This window comes from Dermacentor andersoni, chromosome 2 (genome assembly GCF_023375885.2).
Source record: "Dermacentor andersoni chromosome 2, qqDerAnde1_hic_scaffold, whole genome shotgun sequence".
NCBI classification, from domain to species: domain Eukaryota; kingdom Metazoa; phylum Arthropoda; class Arachnida; order Ixodida; family Ixodidae; genus Dermacentor; species Dermacentor andersoni.
The window spans coordinates 176,800,165-176,818,957 of NC_092815.1; the positions used below are offsets into that span (position 1 = coordinate 176,800,165).

General features: G+C 45.7%; 1 protein-coding gene across 1 annotated transcript; it reads left to right on the top strand.

Annotated features, from left to right (window-relative positions):
- The first annotated feature begins 7,703 nt into the window (after positions 1–7,703).
- LOC129387407 (uncharacterized) lies at positions 7,704–18,604 on the top strand. The gene is made up of 5 exons (XM_055076332.1): positions 7,704–7,834; positions 11,776–11,918; positions 14,856–14,923; positions 16,483–16,569; positions 18,374–18,604. Exons 1-5 carry the CDS (start codon positions 7,724–7,726, stop codon positions 18,508–18,510), a joined length of 546 nt encoding a protein of 181 aa, XP_054932307.1. The 5' UTR covers positions 7,704–7,723; the 3' UTR covers positions 18,511–18,604.
- The last annotated feature ends 189 nt before the right edge of the window (positions 18,605–18,793 follow it).

The window sequence follows — 18,793 nt, forward strand, 5'->3', positions numbered from 1 at the left end:
GCCTGCATGTATCCGAAGTTTCTAGAAAGTTATCGATGCTTCTATCCGCTGCCTGTTGTCGCCAAACCTTGTGTTATCTGATTTCATCGCGTGACGCGAATGGTGTAGAACTTTGTGCAAGGCATGCGGGTCCCAACGGTTAGTCTGGAACATTCGACGACTGCTGTATAAAAACCGACGCGCTTGACCCGCTAATCAGATTTTCGACGATCGCCGACCCTGGTCGCCGCTATCGTAAGTGTAGCCTATTTTTGTGGGCACAGGTTCGCCCAATGAAATTTAGTTTTGGCTTTCACAGCATTGCTACTGCGTTCTTCAACGTCACCACCACGTGACAATAGTGACGTTGCTGTTCCCATCTGCGCTCATCGTGGTCACGCTGCTGTTCGAGAGTCCTAACTGAAAAAAAACTTAAATTATGGGCTTTTACGTGCCAAAACCACTTTCTGATTATGAGGCACGCCGCAGTGGAGGGCTCCGGAAATTTCGACCACCTGGGTTCTTTAACGTGCACCTAAAGTACACGGGTGTTTTCTCATTTCGCCCCCATCGAAATGCGGCCGCCGCGGCCGGGATTCGATCCCGCGACCTCGGGCACAGCAGCCCAACACCATAGCCACTGAGCAACCACGGCGGGTTCGAGAGTCCTACGTATGCGTGGCCTTTCGACAGTTGCCGCTTCCCGGCAACTGCAGTTCGTGCAACCGTAATCTTTACCGCGAAATGCTGGCGGCGAATGGTATGCGCGAAGGCGAGCTTTCTGGGCTTTCTTTCTTCTCCCCGCACGGCTGGCGCCGCCGCTGCCTCGTGATGATGATGATGATGATGATGATGATATTACTAATAATGATGATTTATTGACCTGCCGTTGATACGGGGTGTTGATAAATAATCTTCTAGCCTGCTTGAGTTACTCATGTATGTTATATACGCTTTTCATTCTAGCATTCTTGTATACTTTACTCTTATTTCTTTTCCTCAGAACTTCTCTATCTATAGTGTACCGCTACCTAGGCCTGTAACCGATGCGGTAGTATCAATCTCTTGCCTGCTTTTTTTTTTTTCCACCAGTACTGTAAACTTGCTTGTCTCGACTGCTGACCGGTTGATGCACTTCCGTCCACTTTAAAATCAAAGCGCCTCTGGAAGGTTTTCTTTACTTGCGGGTCTGACTGGGTGAATCCCTTCGCATTCCATTGGGATGTGCTGAGTGGTCTGCGGATTTTTGGTTCAGCAAACACATGCCTCCCCTAGTTGCGAACATTTGTTTCTGCATGTTTGTGTTCTTATATAGCAACCAGCTTGAGCCTAATATAGCAAACGCACTTCGCTTCGTATCATTGTGCAGACTTTCCTTTTTAATTTCTTTCTCCTCGTTCTTGTAAATCAGCATGGTCTTCTTTCTTCCATTCTTTGCATCCAATTAACTGTCTCTGTTTCTCTCACTTTTTTTCTGATGATTCCTGTTTGTCTATTCACAGTTTCAATTACCTTGTACTTGGTTGCCAACTTTCTTGACCTCTTCCTCCATTCTGTACCCACGCTCTTCAGGTAGGTGTATTGTGCATTTTAGCTGCCCATTTATTTTCATCCATATTCCTGAGCCTTTCTTCAAAAATCATTTTGCTTTGTGCTTCTCTGACTTGTTTCTCGAGCTGTTTCGCACGAGAGCACTCCCTTGGCGCCTTTCTATCGGACGTCCGACCACCGACCACCAAGACCCACGACGGCCACCGCCATGCACGATAACAGGCGTAAGAGGAAAAGAAATCTGTTGCTGCCGGGCTAATCGGTTCAAAATGCTTAGCAACGGATAAACAACACAACAGCAACAAGCGCAAAACGTTGGACAACAAGCAAAGTTAACTGAAAGTATACGCGCCAGTTCACGTCTCTCTCTTTTAGTCTTGAGTTCTGTTGCGCCGTATGAATTGATAGTTTGCCGACAATAGGCACATTTCCAGCTTTCTCTTAAATTGATAAAATGCGCGCTCGGATTTTATGACGAGAAGTACACAAAGCATGCTCAATAGGTATGCGGAAGTATAGAATGCACCGATTATTTGTCACAGTTATAGAGCGGAATTTCGACAAAATATTGGCGGAAGATCCGTAGTGAACAATACTGCTATTTGCACTCTTTATATGCGTCTGGAGCAACGCACAGGCCATCTTCAGGTGAAGTGCATACAGTTCACTTCTGCCCTACGTTGCCGACATCGTACTTCTCATTCTCGCTTCTTTACTTCGGTTATCCGTGGCTTGCATGAACGGAATCAGATTTTATTTTTTAAAGTTGGTTCCTATTCAAACAGAGTCTTGTGGATGGAACCATAACGTCGTCGGCAGTGGTCTCTGGGAATCATCGTGGCGACGGGGCTGACCAATGAAAGGACAGGCGGACGGGCCACGCCAATGCATGCGACCATTCGAACTTACTTCAGCGTCGACTGTAATTCGCGGTATATTTCCATTCCCCCCATAGTTCATGTCACAGCATTGCCGGCCTATATTTTTCTTTTCCTAACGACCAATACGGCAAATTGTTTGTATTGTTTCGCAACGAGCAAAACATTCTTTTTGCCCGTTCAGTAATACATATACCTATAAATTCTTCCACCTCAGTAATTCATTTACATATAACTGTCCTTATCGGCTGACAAGCAACGCGTATTGCGAGCTTGCGATATGCCAAACGGCTGTTCTCTATTGTCCAGTTCCTACAAAAAAATTGCCGCGCTTGATTTTCCGCATTACAGACTACAAAACCAACTTCAAATAAGTGGCCATGTCTGTGCGATTCACTGCAAATGATGTCTACGCGCATAAGTGTTGGGGTGCTCCATCAATAAATGACATAGATGTCCGTGTCGGTCTCAGAAATTTCATAGTAGTGTATTTTTCGTTACTCGGGCTGTAGGCGTTCGGCATTCGCGTACAAAACGTGACGAATTTATGTTTCTGAACGTGATGCTGCAATTTAAAAGAAAAGGCTGCGGCTAAAGGTACGTTAGACGTATACCTTCAACGTTATTACATTGACCCATATTACATTGACCCATTGACCCAACACATTACATGTGACCCAGTCGGGCACTGGGTCAAATCCTTGCCGCGGCGGCAGCACTTGAAGTCAAATATTATGAGCGTTTAATATAAAAAAAGCACAGTATAAATATTTACAAAAATATTTTCACCGTTAGCCTATGTGGCTAGTTATTGATCCAATCTAGCACACGTGTTTACGTAAGCTTGGTTAATGAGCAGAGCGGTAATGAATGCGTTATACGTAAGCGCGCGCAAGCATAACACTGTAACTTTACAAATCACGTGCAAAGCACAAATCAAAATCACTGCAAGTATAAAAACATGAGATACGTGTGCTATACAGGATAGAAATGTCTAATATTTAACGCAATGTCAAACATGCAAATGTCAAACCACAAATTGAATGTAAATTTAACACTACCAACGGTCCCAATGGAAAAATAAGATTAGTAGCGTGCTATCTATAGGGCACGAAGGACATAAATTAGTATTCACATTACTAGTTTCCTTGCTGCAAGACTGATTAAAAAGCAAATATGCCTTACGTGAGGATTTCAACTTTGGTGGAAGTTTTATTTCGAGTGGAATAGAGTTTCAAACTTAGGCGCCAATAAATTGAACCAACCTTTAGCCATGTATACGTTTCTGCATTTCGATGTGGGAGAAATACAAAAACGCGCGTGTACCCTGCACGGGGCGCAACTACAGTGTGCCTCATATATGTGTATGTGTGTGTGTGTGTGTGTGTGTGTGTGCGTGTGCGTGTGCGTGTGCGTGTGCGTGTGCGTGTGTGTGTGTGTGTGTGTGTGTGTGTGTGTGTGTGTGTGTGTGTGTGTGTGTGTGTGTGTGTGTGTGTGTGTGTGTGTGTGTGTGTGTGTGTGTGTGGAAACACGTCCGATGTATGTCGTTGATGTTTTTGGCGTGGACCACGGTAAGATACGTGGGGCACGGGGGACAGCTAAATACGCGCTCTTCCCTCGCGTCAACATCCCTGCTGTGTGTGTTGCGGTGGAGCGCGCCTGAGTGAGCGCGGCGGGTCGGCGTGCTCATCAACTGCTGCAAGAAGTGCCGCGTCTGCTTCCACAGAGTTGATACTCTGGAAGATAGAACGAAAAAAAAAAACGCATTTCATTCGGTGTCTCTCGGCGCGACACATTTGGCAACGTGCTTCTCGCAAATGGACCCCCCCCCCCCCCCCCCACCCCAAGTGATACAATTACGGCTCCGGCACCGATCCGCTTGAGTGGTTGGTGGAAATTAATGCGTCTCCGCATTGCAGCTGTTGTTCGCACATTTCGCAATTACGAGCATGTCGAAGTCGAAGCTGAGATCTACGAGTCAACGGATACGTGAACTAACCCAAAGCGGCGAAGCGCAACTCTTCACATGAACGGTTAGCCCCGCTGATCACCGCTCTCAAAGACGCCTTCAGGTTTTCGTTCGCGAACACAGGCACGAGTGACCCATGTTGCACCGTTCACGTTGTATGCTCCCAAGCAGTTCCTTCTTAGCGTTTCTTCGGGAGACTGTGCTTTAATCATACCGCTGTGGAAATCACTATTAAGCACTTAGAAGTTGGTAGCGCCTGCGCACGGCGTCGTTAGAGTCGTCGCGCTTCTGCATAGGTCTAGAAGCGTGCTCGGTGGCCTCCGTGTACGCCCTCTAGATTGATGCCGCTTCTTCCACTTGAAGTAGTGAACGGTATATAGAGGGTTGCCCACAAACATTACAGATAATCTTACGTACCGTAGCTCGCACTTCGGTGTCAATCAGTGCCAGCGTGGCTGAGGGGTCTCCTTTTCTAACGAGATAAACGCTTAGAAATGGCTGTTTGCGTTCGATATGTTATGTTAAAAGGTTTGAGTATAGAATGCACGCAAACTGCACAAGAATTTTGGCCTTCGGAAGCACCAAAATCCGCAAAAATCATGCGGCAGGGGCCTGAATTGTTTGCAGTCAGTGGGCAATATCGCGTGTACACAAACGACTGCTACTTGTCCGTTCTTGCTCGTCGCCAAGAAGGGCAACTTGCCATCGACTGGCCGCCCTCGCTAATAACGTCCAACATCAGGATTGGTCGAAATTTTCTGTATCAAATAACTTTAGCATAAGAACTTTTTTGTGAATACTGGCAAAGGTCACGACAGTTTCTCTTTTCCTTTTTTTCTCTTTCTCTCTCTCTCTCTCTTCTTTATTTCTTTACTGCAGCTGTTTGCCTGAAATAGCGAAAATTCTTTTCGGCACTTACATCTGACAAGGGCATGACGAAGGCAAGCAGTACGTCCTAACTACTGCCCGACTGTAACGTTAATGGAACGGTTATAAGTTGAGGTAAATTTAGAGCACTGTTTTGTTGCGCAGATACCCCAGAAGAAACTGTTGCGGTTTCTGAACTTTTGATGATTTCGACGACGTTTCCGAAGGCCAATACTTGTGCATTTTACGTACATTCTACTCTAACTTTTTATCCATAACGTGTTCAATGCCCAGAGTCCCTTCTGAACGACGGTTTCGTTGCAAAAGCGAGTCCTCGGCCCCGCTGGCACTGATCACCATCGAAGTGAGCACATAGGTTATCCCTAACGTTTGTGTGGAATCCCACTTGGTGTGTATGATATCGGTAAGGTGTGCGTGTTGGACGGACAGCTATATACGTATTCTAACCGCTGTAATTCGAAGGTAGTGCGAAGCTTTGCCAGATGCGACTTTGCGGAAGAGCTTTTCCCTCATGAACACAGCATATATTTAAGATCAACTGGATACGTCGGACGCACCTGTAACGAAATATTAAGGGATTCGTTGGACGTATCTTGAATAAATGTCCGCGCGTACGACCAACGTATCTTTAGACACACCTTTTAAGAAACGGTAAACTTATTGCAGGAGATTGGCACACATATAAAGTAAGCACACTCTCCTTTAGAATAAGGATGTCTCGTTGACAAATATGCCGAATTCCGGACTTCGCGCATTCAAATCGTCGAACGTGACTTACGTGCTCATCGTGTTTCTTGATAAGGAGCAATGGAGCGTCGCACGTGATAGCTTCCTTCTGAAGTTTCTATGAGCAGCCGTTGCGGGTCGGCAAAACCCATGGAGGGAAGCCAAGGAAGCATTCATTGCATTCTTGAATTCGTTTGAGCGACAAGCTTATTTTACAGGGGAAAGAAAAGCAAAATAAGAGAGGTCAGATTTCATTGTGAAGTTGCGGACACTTGAAACACAAACTGCATGGAGAGAGAGAAAGAGAGAGAGAGAGAAGATAGCAAGGATGGGAAAGGCAAGGAGGTCAATCGGAGGAGCATTCGGTTAGCTACCCTATACTGGATGAGTACGTTGAAACACGAGAAAATTCAAAAGTACAATAAAGCCTATACCGGGTGTCCCAGCGAACACCTTCAATTTTTTTTTTAATTTTGCCTATGGCAGATAGCACAATTGTAGTTCATTAGCTGTTTTTCACGAAGAGGCGGACATTACTTGCACGAAAAATTGAAATGCATAGTCGACTAAAGAACACAAAATTCGCTAATTAAGCTATTCACTAACTACCTTATGGCCCATATTGAAATTTACGAATACTTGCCCTGGAGTTCGCAAGGCGGATCCACTTGGAGCGAATTCTTAGGATGACACCAGTTTCGAGATATTAATTCCCGAACTTTGCGGAACAATGCATCAAACGTCGTTTGATGCATTGAAGCACAAGCGTAACTGGAACGTCAATGCATTTCTCCGCAAGGTTCGGGAATGAATATTTCGAAAGTGCTGTCGCCCTGAGAATCCGTTCCAAGTGGATCCGCCTTGCGAACTCCACGGCTAGAATTTGTAAATTGCAATATGGACCATAAGGTAATTCATAACTTAATTAGTTAATTTTTGTGTTTTAGCTATTATGAATTTCAGTTTTTTGTGCAAGTAATATCCGCCTCTTCGAGTATACCAGCTCGTGAATTAGAATTGGGCTATCTGCCACAGGTAACCTATAAAAATGTTCGAAAGTGTTCGCTGAAACACTCTATATACGTATAATTCGTGGAAGCGTCAGTTTCCCCGGCGCGAAAAGTACATTACACGACAGGGCGGAAACGTACGAATATCAGAGACTGATTGTGTGTCAATCATCCGTAAAGAAACTGCTGTCGCAATCAAGACAGACCACTACAGCAAAGGAAAGCTGATTTCGCAGCAAGCATCAAAACATTTAGCTGTTTACTTACGAGAGGCATTTCTGACTTCTTGACAACTAATCATTTCGGGCGGAAGAGCTTTTATGGACATGGCAAGTAATTTTGAATCCAGCATACGATTTTTTTTTTTCAGTGTCCCCTTATTTGTGCGTGTTTGTGTGTTCTGCTTTAATTAAAGATTTATTGGTTCTATCATTGCACGTGGCATTGTCGGGTACAGCTGTGTAGGCCACACCATATTTTGATAACGCGAAAAGGAAAACATACTCACGAAAAACAAACAAAAACACACAAATGTAGAACCGCAAGAACTTCTAGGAAATTGGGGGAAGAATTTCATTTTCACACCTACAGATGGGAGAAAAAACATGATTGAACTGGGATTCATACTTTTACCCGCGACGCTGTAGTAGACATGGGTGTATATAAGCAAACACCCACGGCCCTTTGCTTCGGGTCGTACACTACAGCTGTGGCTTAGCAAGATGCAGTCGCTTCATTCGATAGCCACTCTGGCCTTCTTATGCGCCTTGTCCTCCACTATACCTGTGCAAACACTGGGCGAAAAAGTTCGCGGCTTCGCCACTGCGTTCACGGTACGTTATTCTAACGTGTATTTGTCTGCCTGTGTATTTGATAACGTGGCTACCTTGCTAGGGACTGTTATGTTTAGCGCGCGGTTTCTGCCGGTGCAGTGTCCCTCTTGCGTCAACTAGTGCATAATATATATGCAGAACGCCACAACCACTGAACCATCGTGACGGGTCATTGTAGGCGTCCTATGTTACTCGTCATCATGTAGACAGCACTAATTTACCAGAGTTGAAGATCCACGAATTCCCCGTTCCGAATGCCCAAAGAGTCGTTTTAGAGGCTTGTATTATTTGTAGTTGTGTATTTCGCAGACATATTTTAATGCGAAGCACCATTTGCGAACTTCGGGCACTTTGAGAGTGTCTATCTGTGCTCCTACGCCGGCGGGGCTGGTGGTGCCTACCAATTTGAGCTGCCGGGTACCAATGCTCGTTTTCTCGCTGCTGGCGTGGTCGCAGCATCGTCGCCATTCGAGCTCCGCCATCCGACTCACGCCTCTGATTCTCGCGTACCAGCTGCGCCGAAGCAGGTGGCGCGCGTAAGAAGATCCGGGTATGTCGGCTGCGGAACACCCGATTGAGATTGCCTCCGCACGGACAGCCATTCAAAAGCACCCAGTGAAGGCTGCTGCTGACGCTCACAAGGAAGCTTTTGCAATACCGCAGCTTCGCGGGCAAGTGCGTCAACTCGGACATCGCGTTCCTGGGAGGTTCACTTGAGCAGCTCGAGGATGGCGTAATACTGCGGTACTACTGGGCGCAGAGCGAGGAGAACGTATATGCAATGATCAAACAGCTAGGCAAGCCTAAGTTCTTTCTGATCCTCAGTTTGTCCGAACACCTATGCCCATAACTAACCACGCTACTATCCCCACCCTTTACGAGCGATGGGAGATCATGCTATCCAGCTCCGCCCTGCAAGACCAGCTCCGACTGAAGCACAGGAGCCACCCGCCGTGGTTGCTCAGTGGCTATGGTGTTAGGCTGCTGAGCACGAGGTCGCGGGATCGAATCCCGGCCATGGCGGCCGCATTTCGATGGGGGCGAAATGCGAAAACACCCGTGTACTTAGATTTAGGTGCACGTTAAAGAACCCCAGGTGGTCGAAATTTCTGGAGTCCTCCACTACGGCGTGCCTCATAATCAGAAAGTGGTTTTGGCACGTAAAACCCCATAATTTATTAAGCACAGGAGCCAGGCGGCCCTGGAAGCATATGGATCCCGTGAAGAGGGAGCCATCCCATCATACGCTTAGCGCGTTCCATTTCATAATGGGCCAGTAAAGTTGCTTATCTCTCTCTCTCTCCACAATGAGCGCCTGCTCGAAGTCATCGAGAGAGTCAAATGGCCGGTCGATGCGCGCAGCCGCAGGGTCGTTGCCGTTTTCACACAACTTCGATTCCCACAGTAAGTAATATCGACACAATTTTTTTAGGAAGAGATTGAAAGACCCGTTGTTGGGTCCCTACAGAGAGTATGGTAGTCTGAAATGTACGGACCACTATAATACTGCACGGGACACTGAACGTTCGAAATAAACTCTCCAGGTAGCTGTCACGACAGAAATGGAATTAATCCAGTCAGTGAGGGAACGAACCAGAGAAGGAAAGCGGAGGATTGGCGTTTTTCAACCCGCACGTGTTCCTGCATACAGCTGTGGGTTTTGAAGTGTGAGTCATCATGGGTTGCTTTATGTTTCCCTCGAACACATCTCAAGCCACCGCTTCTCGGTCGGGGTTGCGTAGACTGATGGTCGGAGAAATAAACGCAACAAAATATGGTAGCGATAGGGGTACGCAGTCCGAAGTTATATACCCGATAAACTTCAAAATGTAAGAAAAATAATGCGTGCCCTCAACTCCAATTTTGTGCGGTTTTCTTTCCTCATTTCTCTCAACCAATCATGTAGCCCTCGCTGCCAATGGCAAGAGCCTGAAGCACCTACCTAGAGGAAGTTCGCACTCCATGTTTGCATACGTGTCCTATGCTCACGGATTCCGGTTACTGTGGTGTGCTGATAGCGCTGGTCGCGCAACCTGGGACTGCGCCACGTCTCTTTTCTTCAGTTCAGCAATGCGAAAAACAAAAAATGGGGCGGCAACAACGATGCATCGAGGTGATAAATCTGCACCATGAGAACGATCGATCTCCAGAAGGAGGCAGCGAGACGGGGACAAGGCTGCTTACGAGCGTGCAAAAATGAGGAGAGAAGCTCTTGTGCTCATAGGCCAGGGGCATGCCACCATACCAGAGGCGAAGGAACAGCCAGCGCCTCTACCTTGTTTTGTTGTTTTAGTGATCTTTTTTTCTTTCTTTCATTTTTTTGCGGCCGTATCTGTTTGCGTCAATATAACGATTGCATAAAAATGAAGGAATTCTTAATATCTTACGTTTTGCTGCAATGCAGTGGTTATCTACAACTTAGTTTTTAACCAACCATGGAGTAGCGGGTCGTGACGCTGATGATGGTTAAGCGGGCGCCAGTGAGCGATGATGCGGTCGGCAGCGTTGTAATGATTTGTTTGCGTGATTAGAATAATAAATATATATAATAAATATTTCGATATCGCTGCTTTGACTTGCGCTAGAAGCATCTCCAAGTGTCAGTCTACGCAACCTGCAACAGAAAGATGGAAGCTTGAAAAGTGTTCGAGGGCCCATTTAACGAGCGTCCGCTGAGTTTTACCACATTACCATTACAAAAATAACACCTTATCGTAAAACAAAACGAAGCACGTACAAGGTTATGATGATTGCGCAATCAGCGTATGACTGATACGGAAACGTAGCACGCGGATAACTATCTAATGGCTCCTTAAAATATTTCATAACACAAAGTTATATCGTTTTATAAAGGAAGATCAGTTGAGCTGTTAGCAGGATCAACGATTCGGAATGCATCTTTTCTGCCAAAATTTTCGCCCTCTTACCACAGGAGATCGCGTACAGTGTCCATTCTGTGTAAAAAAGTATACACAGCACGTTCATCTTGTAGATGATATCACCATAGCTTGGTAGTTATAGCGCCGTAAATTTTAGAACCTGCCATGGTAATTAGCTATAGCTTCAAGAGTTCCCGTTGTATTCAACGAAAAAACATTCGCTTGCACAAGAAGTTGTCCGAACAAGCTCAAAGATTCTTAATAACCATTGCGAGGAAGGCTACAAACGTACGAAGCGTGATTTGCAATGATTCTGGTTTTTATGCTGCATGCTACGAAGCACCAAGCAATAGTTGTGCCACTGCGAGTCCTGGCCGGCAGCCACGATCACCGCATTGGTTGGAATAATGGCGCAACTATAGCCAACGCGATATACACAGCCAACGCTTCGAATGGGGTTATGCCGCAATTACACACAACGTAATAACTATGGGCAACGCATCGAGTTGGATGACGCAGCAGTCATAGAGTATTAAAAACAGTACAACGAACCGGCTTCTGATGGAATCCTTACTCGTCGTCTGTCTAAACGACATACGACGAGTAAGGATAGCGTCCTCCGTCTAGACGACAGATGGCGCTACCAACAAGGCAGGTGGGAATTGATCGGATATCTATAGTCACGTTCACCGCTTCATATCTTGAAATGTAACTAGGAACCGGCTCTTGCCCGCCTTAATGTGAGCAAATAATCCATACAGGACCCGAAATGTCCGGTCTATATTTATTTATTTATTTATTTATTTATTTATTTATTTATTTATTTATTTATTTATTATTGCATGTTTTAACTGGTCAGTGACCGCAACTTGATTTTTACGAACACCTACTTTATCGAACTTTTTTCTTTCAACCGTGTTTTCTGTTTATCGTATGTGCAGGGGCTTGTACGGGAAGTGGAAACCCCTGTCATTCTGTCTCGCAGTGGACGGTCAATGCGCGCTGCCGGATCTAACGAATGCGCCGTCCTTCATTGTTTCATCTTCTTTTTGGCACTTCTAGGTCTTCGAGAAGTTTCCTTTCGCCTTGGCCATATTCGACGAAGACCAGGACGGAGACCTGGACTGCGTGAGCGCCGTACGGACGCAGTTCGACAAGAGCATCCCGAGCGCCACCTACGTCTGGATGTTCAAGGGAAACAATCCGTAAGATTGAATCCCACCCATGCGGCGGATGAAATTTTTTTTTATGCCAAATACCGTCGCGAATTCTCGCTGGCTTCCTTTTTTAACGTTCTCGCGCGCAGTCTCGTCCTACGAGTCAGCTATATATTGCACCAAGCCCACAGAAAACATCTTTATGTTAAGTCGTCTTGTAGAGTGCATGCCTGTGCAAGAATGCTGCCAGCAAGTGTGCTTGTGGTCAAGGAGTGAGTGAGTGAGTGAGTGAGTGAGTGAGTGAGTGAGTGAGTGAGTGAGTGAGTGAGTGAGTGAGTGAGTGAGTGAGTGAGTGAGTGAGTGAGTGAGTGAGTGAGTGAGTGAGTGAGTGAGTGAGTGAGTGAGTGAGTGAGTGAGTGAGTGAGTGAGTGAGCGAGCGAGCGAGCGAGCTGAGCGATTGTTTCCTCATCTGTCGCACGACAGTCTGAAGGGTGAGGAGAATAAAAGCAGCCGAGGGACTCCATGCATTGTTAGTTATAAGAGGAAGCTTATAACGGACATAAGTGAGAGTGTGTAGTCGCGATTGAATGAGGACGTAGAAAGAAACAGAGCCACAGAGACAGCCTTCTCTGTGTATCTATTTCTTTCTACATCCTCGTTCATTCGTTTTCACACTCTATCATGGATTCAAGCCAACTATCTCGCCAACGTGTTTGTATACCAAGAACATAAGAGGAATTTTTACATCGGCCCCTCCTATCTAAATACATGGGGAAAAAAATCGTTTTTCTTGGCCACCATGGCACCGAATTTGACGAGGTTTGTTCCGTGTAGAGGCTGTTCCAGGCTGTTGCATGCAGAGGCCATGGAACATGTGTTCTATGTTCCAAGTTTAAATGCAGTAGCTGCTGGAATGTGATTTTTTATTGAGGCCGTCGATTTTTAATAAAGCTTGCTGAAAATTGCAAAATTTTTAAAAACTATCAAATTTATGAAGCAGTAACTACGCGATGAAAAACAATATCACAATTCTGTAAATTTCATATAAACGGACAAACGGACAAAATTAGTAAAATGTACATCCGTGTGAAATATACTAATATCCTGTGACTAGGACCTTTTTCAAAACTATTGTAAACATCACAGAAAGTCCGCATACGCTGTAAGTTTATAAATCAAATTTGTCCGCTTTAACTGCTCTAACGAATGCATATTTCAGAATTGCGGTATGTCTTTTTGCCGCACAGCTACGAATTTGTAACTTCGTGGTTCAGTTTCTTTTAGCTTACCAATATGTGGCAGTTCTTACTTAAAAAATTGAATCACCATTCTGCTTCTTGCATCCACTCGAATTTAACTTTAGCTTTGAAATGCAACAAATGTTATTAAAATCGGTGAAGGGATTATTGGAGGAAATCATTTTATGTTTTACGTCTCTCTGAATAGGCGGCGTCGGAGTTGGGCCCGAGCTAAAGCTTTCTCTTAACAGGTCGGTAAAGCGAGGGGCAGAGTAGGGGAAATTAGTTTATTAGAATAATTAGAATATTATTTGGGAAACCCCCAGATAATAAAAAAAAATGAAACTGGGTGAAAAGGCAACCTGGAGGCGGTGGGAATCAAGCCAACACCTTCGGTATCGCGCGTGCAGTGCACTAACAATTGATTTACCGCAGCCGGCGTCCCTCGCGCGATAGAATATTATACAGTTACTATAGGAAACTGCGGCCGCTATCGTGTCTATACGGGAGCTGCAAGCAGGACGGTTCAGCCACCGTGGGAATGATGGCTAGTACTTGGATTGGCCTAAACTTCGTCCTTTTGGCTTTAAACGGATCCTTGACTTTGCGAACTGATCCTTTTCACGAAAGTACTGCGTTATAAATAATTAAATAGAAGTTATTAAAATAGTCTGGCGGCGGAGCTTGAACGGAGGGCCTCTATCAGAGACGTCCAATATTTGAAACCACATTTGAAATCACTGCTGTCACCAGTAATTATGCATGTCCGCAGAGCCTTATTGCCTTCTGCATTGGGGAAAGCATGGATTGCTTTGAAATGTAGGCCAGTAAAGGAAGATACAGCGTAATAAACAAAGCCACAGGAACATCTGCAGCCGCAGACATGAAGGTCAGACAAATCCATGCACTAGTCATCATTGTCATGGCGGCTAAACGATCGCAACGCCACAGTTTCCGCTAATAACTATTGCTGAAAATTCTAAGCCTCGTCGCCTTTCTTGACTATTTGCGAATCTGTACTACAGTAATAACCCTGGGAGTGTTGGCCAGCGTTCCTCCGAACCATTGCGCTGCAGGAAATGGCTTGCAAATACATATTTGGGGCGCGTATATGGGCTCGTTTCAGTACTGACGCTGGACACGTGGGCACGTGATGTACAGCCAAGTAGCAGTAGTCAATGCTGAGTTGAAAGCAAGACGGAGCGCAGCACAATTGAAAGAGTTGCACATTTCCTATTCAGTAAGCTTGAAATCGATGCCATTTCATTCATTTTCATAAAAATATTGTCTGAGATCACTCGGATGTGACATTCTTCTTCCATTTGGAGTAATACGAATTCAAGTTCACGAAGCGTAGGCCGAATACGCATCTGATTCTCTAACGTCCATTTGAACGGAAAAATTGGACTTGGGTTCACGATAAATCGTCACCTCGATATGAGGCTCCCGTAAACTTGAACTGCAGGAACCATGAGCTGGTATGTTAACTGAAAGCGCACGCGATTGTTCCTCGCAGTGCTGACCATCAATGCACGCTGCCGCATCTAACGAATGCCCTGCATTTCATCGTTTCGTCTTCTTTTTACGCTTCCAGGTCTTCGATAAATTTTCTTACAGTAGCCGCACACTTGTAACCTCGAATAAAATGAAAGCCGTCGGTACGATGTATATTGTCAGGAGCTAACTCGAGGCAGCTTAACACATTGCTGACGTCTACGTACAACAAAGGTGCCGCTATTTGTTTCAGGCGGAATGTCACCTTCCACATCAAGCCAGGACCGACTTTCGACACGAGCACTTACACAATCGATGACGGTCAGTGCGACTATATTCCCTGCAAGAGCCAATTAATTTTGGCCATTGCCAATTTGGTTACATCACATTTTTTCGTGTGCTTATAATCAGGAAAAGCGTACTGCTGCAGAACCGATTAGGAATTTTCAATGGTTGAGCGAGTTTTGCAAGCTTTGCAGAATGTGGACGCCAGACGAGAACTCTCTGCAGGAAGGTCAGAATATCAACTTAATTAACATACTTGGAACGCACCGAACCAGCAGCGTGAAAAATATGCCTCACGTTAAACGTCGTGAAGAGACAAAGAAACACGTGAACCTGCTACCTAACGCCGTGCTTGCATGAGCGCAAAGGGGAGAGCGGGTAGATGTAGGTGCGCTATGAGGGGGGTGGGAGGGAGGGAACGGGGTAGGTTATTGCACATATTCCCTTCTACTACAGCTGCGGCTGCAGTGGGTTTGAAGGCTAGCGGACCTAAGATAGCTGATGGCTTCGTGTGCGCTGTCTTCTCGCGCGTCTAGTTCGCTTTGAAACGAGAGGCCGCGCGAAGGGCAATCCGCTCACCGCTGCTGCCGCTCTCCATCACGCCAGCGTTCTGATAGCGAGTGTCCGCGGTCATCGAGTGAGATGTGTACGTGCCTGTCTGTACGCGCCTGACAACGCGTTGTTTAGTTAAGTCATTAAGTGAACAGCGGTTTATGCAGCTGGTCGAACGACTAACCTTACTCCGTATAGCAGTCTAATAATTTGCTATCGCAATTTATGGTTCGCCTTGTGGGCGAAAGTTTGACTTTTTTTGGTGTCTTGTGCCGTGACTGTCGTTCAGAAGCTAAACTTTCTATACCTTGAAGTTACATAAACTGCAGCGATAACTTTGGTGACCAATAAGTCTCGGCCATCAAGACATTACCTTTCAGGGTTGAATGAGCGCATTTCGGTTACATTCTCTTGCATACAACGGCATATATGCCACCGTGGCCCGTGTATATTTGTTTGTTTATTTGCTTGCTTGTTCGCGTGCTTGTTTGCTTGCTTGTTTATTCCGAAAGTGAAATTGGCCCTAAGAAATACTAGTACGTTGTTTGCCTTCAAGTGTACCGTAGCTTGCAACGCTCGAGTCACACATTTTGCTTGGATGCTCAAACCCTTTATTATTACTGAGTTTGCTATTGTATCTAATACGGCGCTTTATTCGTGTGCGCAGTGATACGGTGCTTGACACACTCAAAAGCGACCCCCCGTTTCGCAGATTCACTTCGCCTTTTAAAACAGACCCATTAAAACTCCAGGTAGCTTTTCCCCGTCTGCGCTTGTATTATTTTTGCACGCGTGCTTGCGCGTCTGTATGTTCATGTGGTTTTGCGTTGACATTTTTTCCCAATTTGCTTTACTGCGCCTTTTTTTTACTATTTGTATTTTTACATAACACGTCTGTGAGCTTTTATTCGAGATAGTCATTTCTTCGGTGGTCGTTACACAGATGTAGTCAGTTTCTTAATAAGCAACATCGACAAAAGCAACGCTCGGGAGTGTGGTTGTGCGTTGTGTATTGATTTCTGGTCTGTGCGAACTCTTTGCAGATTACGAGCACGAATATAATGCCCACTTCTACTACTCAGACTACGAGAACTGCGTCATTTTCGGTATGCCTCACCTAGACAGAGACGGTAAGTCAACAGCAGCGTGCTAAGTGGCAGGAGTCAGCCCACTATATTGTTAAGAGGGTGGCATTATGGCCTAATTGGGTGAGTTGGGTGAAAGAAAAACCGCTTAAATCCGATCAGTCAGCCTCTTTTTACTGGCGAAAGCCAAGAGCTAACCGCAGCACGTCCTTGAGGCGGGACGACAAGCGGGTGGATCCGGTTGTCGCGACTGGGGACGACGAGATTAGTCGACACGTTTGGCGTCACCCACTGTCCAGATTACCGCGAAGCCTAAATATCCACAGCCCACGCCACTTCATCAGGGAGTGCGATTGTGACGCCCCAGCGAGAAAACGCCGCGCACGCATTTTCTATGTGCACTTTTCTATAAATTGCTCTTGCTGCTTGAAGATTTCAACAGAATAGAAAATAGAAACCTGCTGCCTTAGGATGCATATTAATTGCTGCGCTGCACGAGCCGTCAATAACGCTGAATGCAAATAAGTGCGCGGCGTGTTGGCAGCAGTGCGCATTACCGCTCATGCCATCTGCTGTTGCATTCTGTCTTCGTTCTGTTCTTCAGTTCTTCTCTCTCTCTCTCTCTCTTTGTTACTGTAAATCAGCTTATCCTGCTCATCACGCTAATTCCCTAGTAAGCTATCGAGGAGAGGAAGCACATTAAGCGAAGCCGCCATGGTAGAAGTTAAAGAAAGAGCAGCAAGGAGGAAAAACGCGTACTTAGCTGTCCTACAACGCATATTATTCACGTACGCGCCACAGCGTACGTCGTCTCTCTTGAGCTTGCTATTGCTACGGCTTCGCTCGCGGTCTTTATCCGAAGGACATTCGGGAAAGTACACCGATGCGAGATGGGCGCGATACGTAGAGAATAAACCTTCCCGAAAGCAAATCGCAAATTCGTTTAGATAACTTTACAGATTGTTCTCGGGCTTGTAACTCGTAAACGGCACGATGTATTAGCAATACTCTATATGTCATTCACCCAACATTTACGATGAAATGTCAGTAAACGCGCCAAACTTACATAACTTTATTAGAAGGCGCTGCAAACCCAACTGAAAGAAGGTCATGGTGTTAAGTTTATCCTTCGCGCATCTTCCAGCGAGTCGACCATCATAATTCCGGAGTAATTATATGTCATTATGCAGTCATCCAACGTCGCGTTATTTTCATAAACATAATTGAATCGCCGGCTCGAAGCACATAAACGAGTTAATTATTGGCTGCAAGCATTACGATTAAAAAAGAAGAGTATTCTTTCTTCATATTTGGCACGTCGGAGGTCATGTCAAACGAGGTATACTGACTTCATATTGGTGGCCGTGTGCATCAATACTCGGCACAGTGGAGTGGAATAGAGTCGCATTGGGTTGAGCAGGCTGTTAAATTTGCCCGGAGGTAAACGTTCGCGGTGCTTACCTAGGCACCACAGGGCGGGACAAACGCCGAAAATAAGATAAAGAAAGCAAGGAAGTAACTTGCGCAAGTTTGAACTCCGTAACTGAAAGGGCTGTAGTTTGAGCTTGGCGGCAAATATCACTAATGTGCAAATGATTTCTGCGGAAAATTCGTATGATGGAAGTATTTTCAGGAAAGGTAAAAATCCCCAGGGAATTACTATAGCACGAAGCTACATCTTTTTTTCTTCAATTGCGATTTTTTTTTCTTTTCACCTTCGCGCTGGTACTTTCTAGCGGATCATTATGTTCCCCGTTCATGAAATCTCGCACTATTTGTTGCTTTATTTTCGAATCGTAGTGTTACTAACGCGATGTTATTTTCAATGCCCGTTTCCTGTTTCTCGCAGAGTGCATGTTGTGGGTCACGAAGAGGGTGAAAGACGAAGTGCCACAAATCTGCACGGACAAGTACATAGAGAACTGCGACATGCAAGTCATGGCATACGACAAGGACAGCTGCGGCGAATACGTGGATTACGATTAGGTCCGCTCTATCCCACGTGCAGTCGCCGGAGGTTCCCGCCCGTCTACGTGTGTGCTGCGCAGCGTGCGGAAAATAAAATATAAAGAAGAAGAAACTTCGCACCTGTGCATGTAAATCTGAGAAACTGATACGTCAGGTATGGCGAAAGCTCTAAAGTGGTTTCTCAACCCTGTGTCGGAAGCCCTGGAAGCCCCAAGTGCGGCGTTTCGAGCGAGTTGGTACATCAGGTCTTCATTTACGAAAAAGAGAGACGGAAACAAGAATCGCGAATGACGAAGCGCTG

Excerpts from the sequence above, each read along its gene's own strand:
- LOC129387407 (XM_055076332.1), top strand. The coding sequence starts at position 7,724 with ATGCAGTCGCTTCATTCGATAGCCACTCTGGCCTTCTTATGCGCCTTG. Across the intron at positions 11,919-14,855 it reads ATGTTCAAGGGAAACAATCC|GCGGAATGTCACCTTCCACA; the intron begins GTAAGATTGAAT and ends TATTTGTTTCAG. Across the intron at positions 16,570-18,373 it reads GCCTCACCTAGACAGAGACG|AGTGCATGTTGTGGGTCACG; the intron begins GTAAGTCAACAG and ends TGTTTCTCGCAG.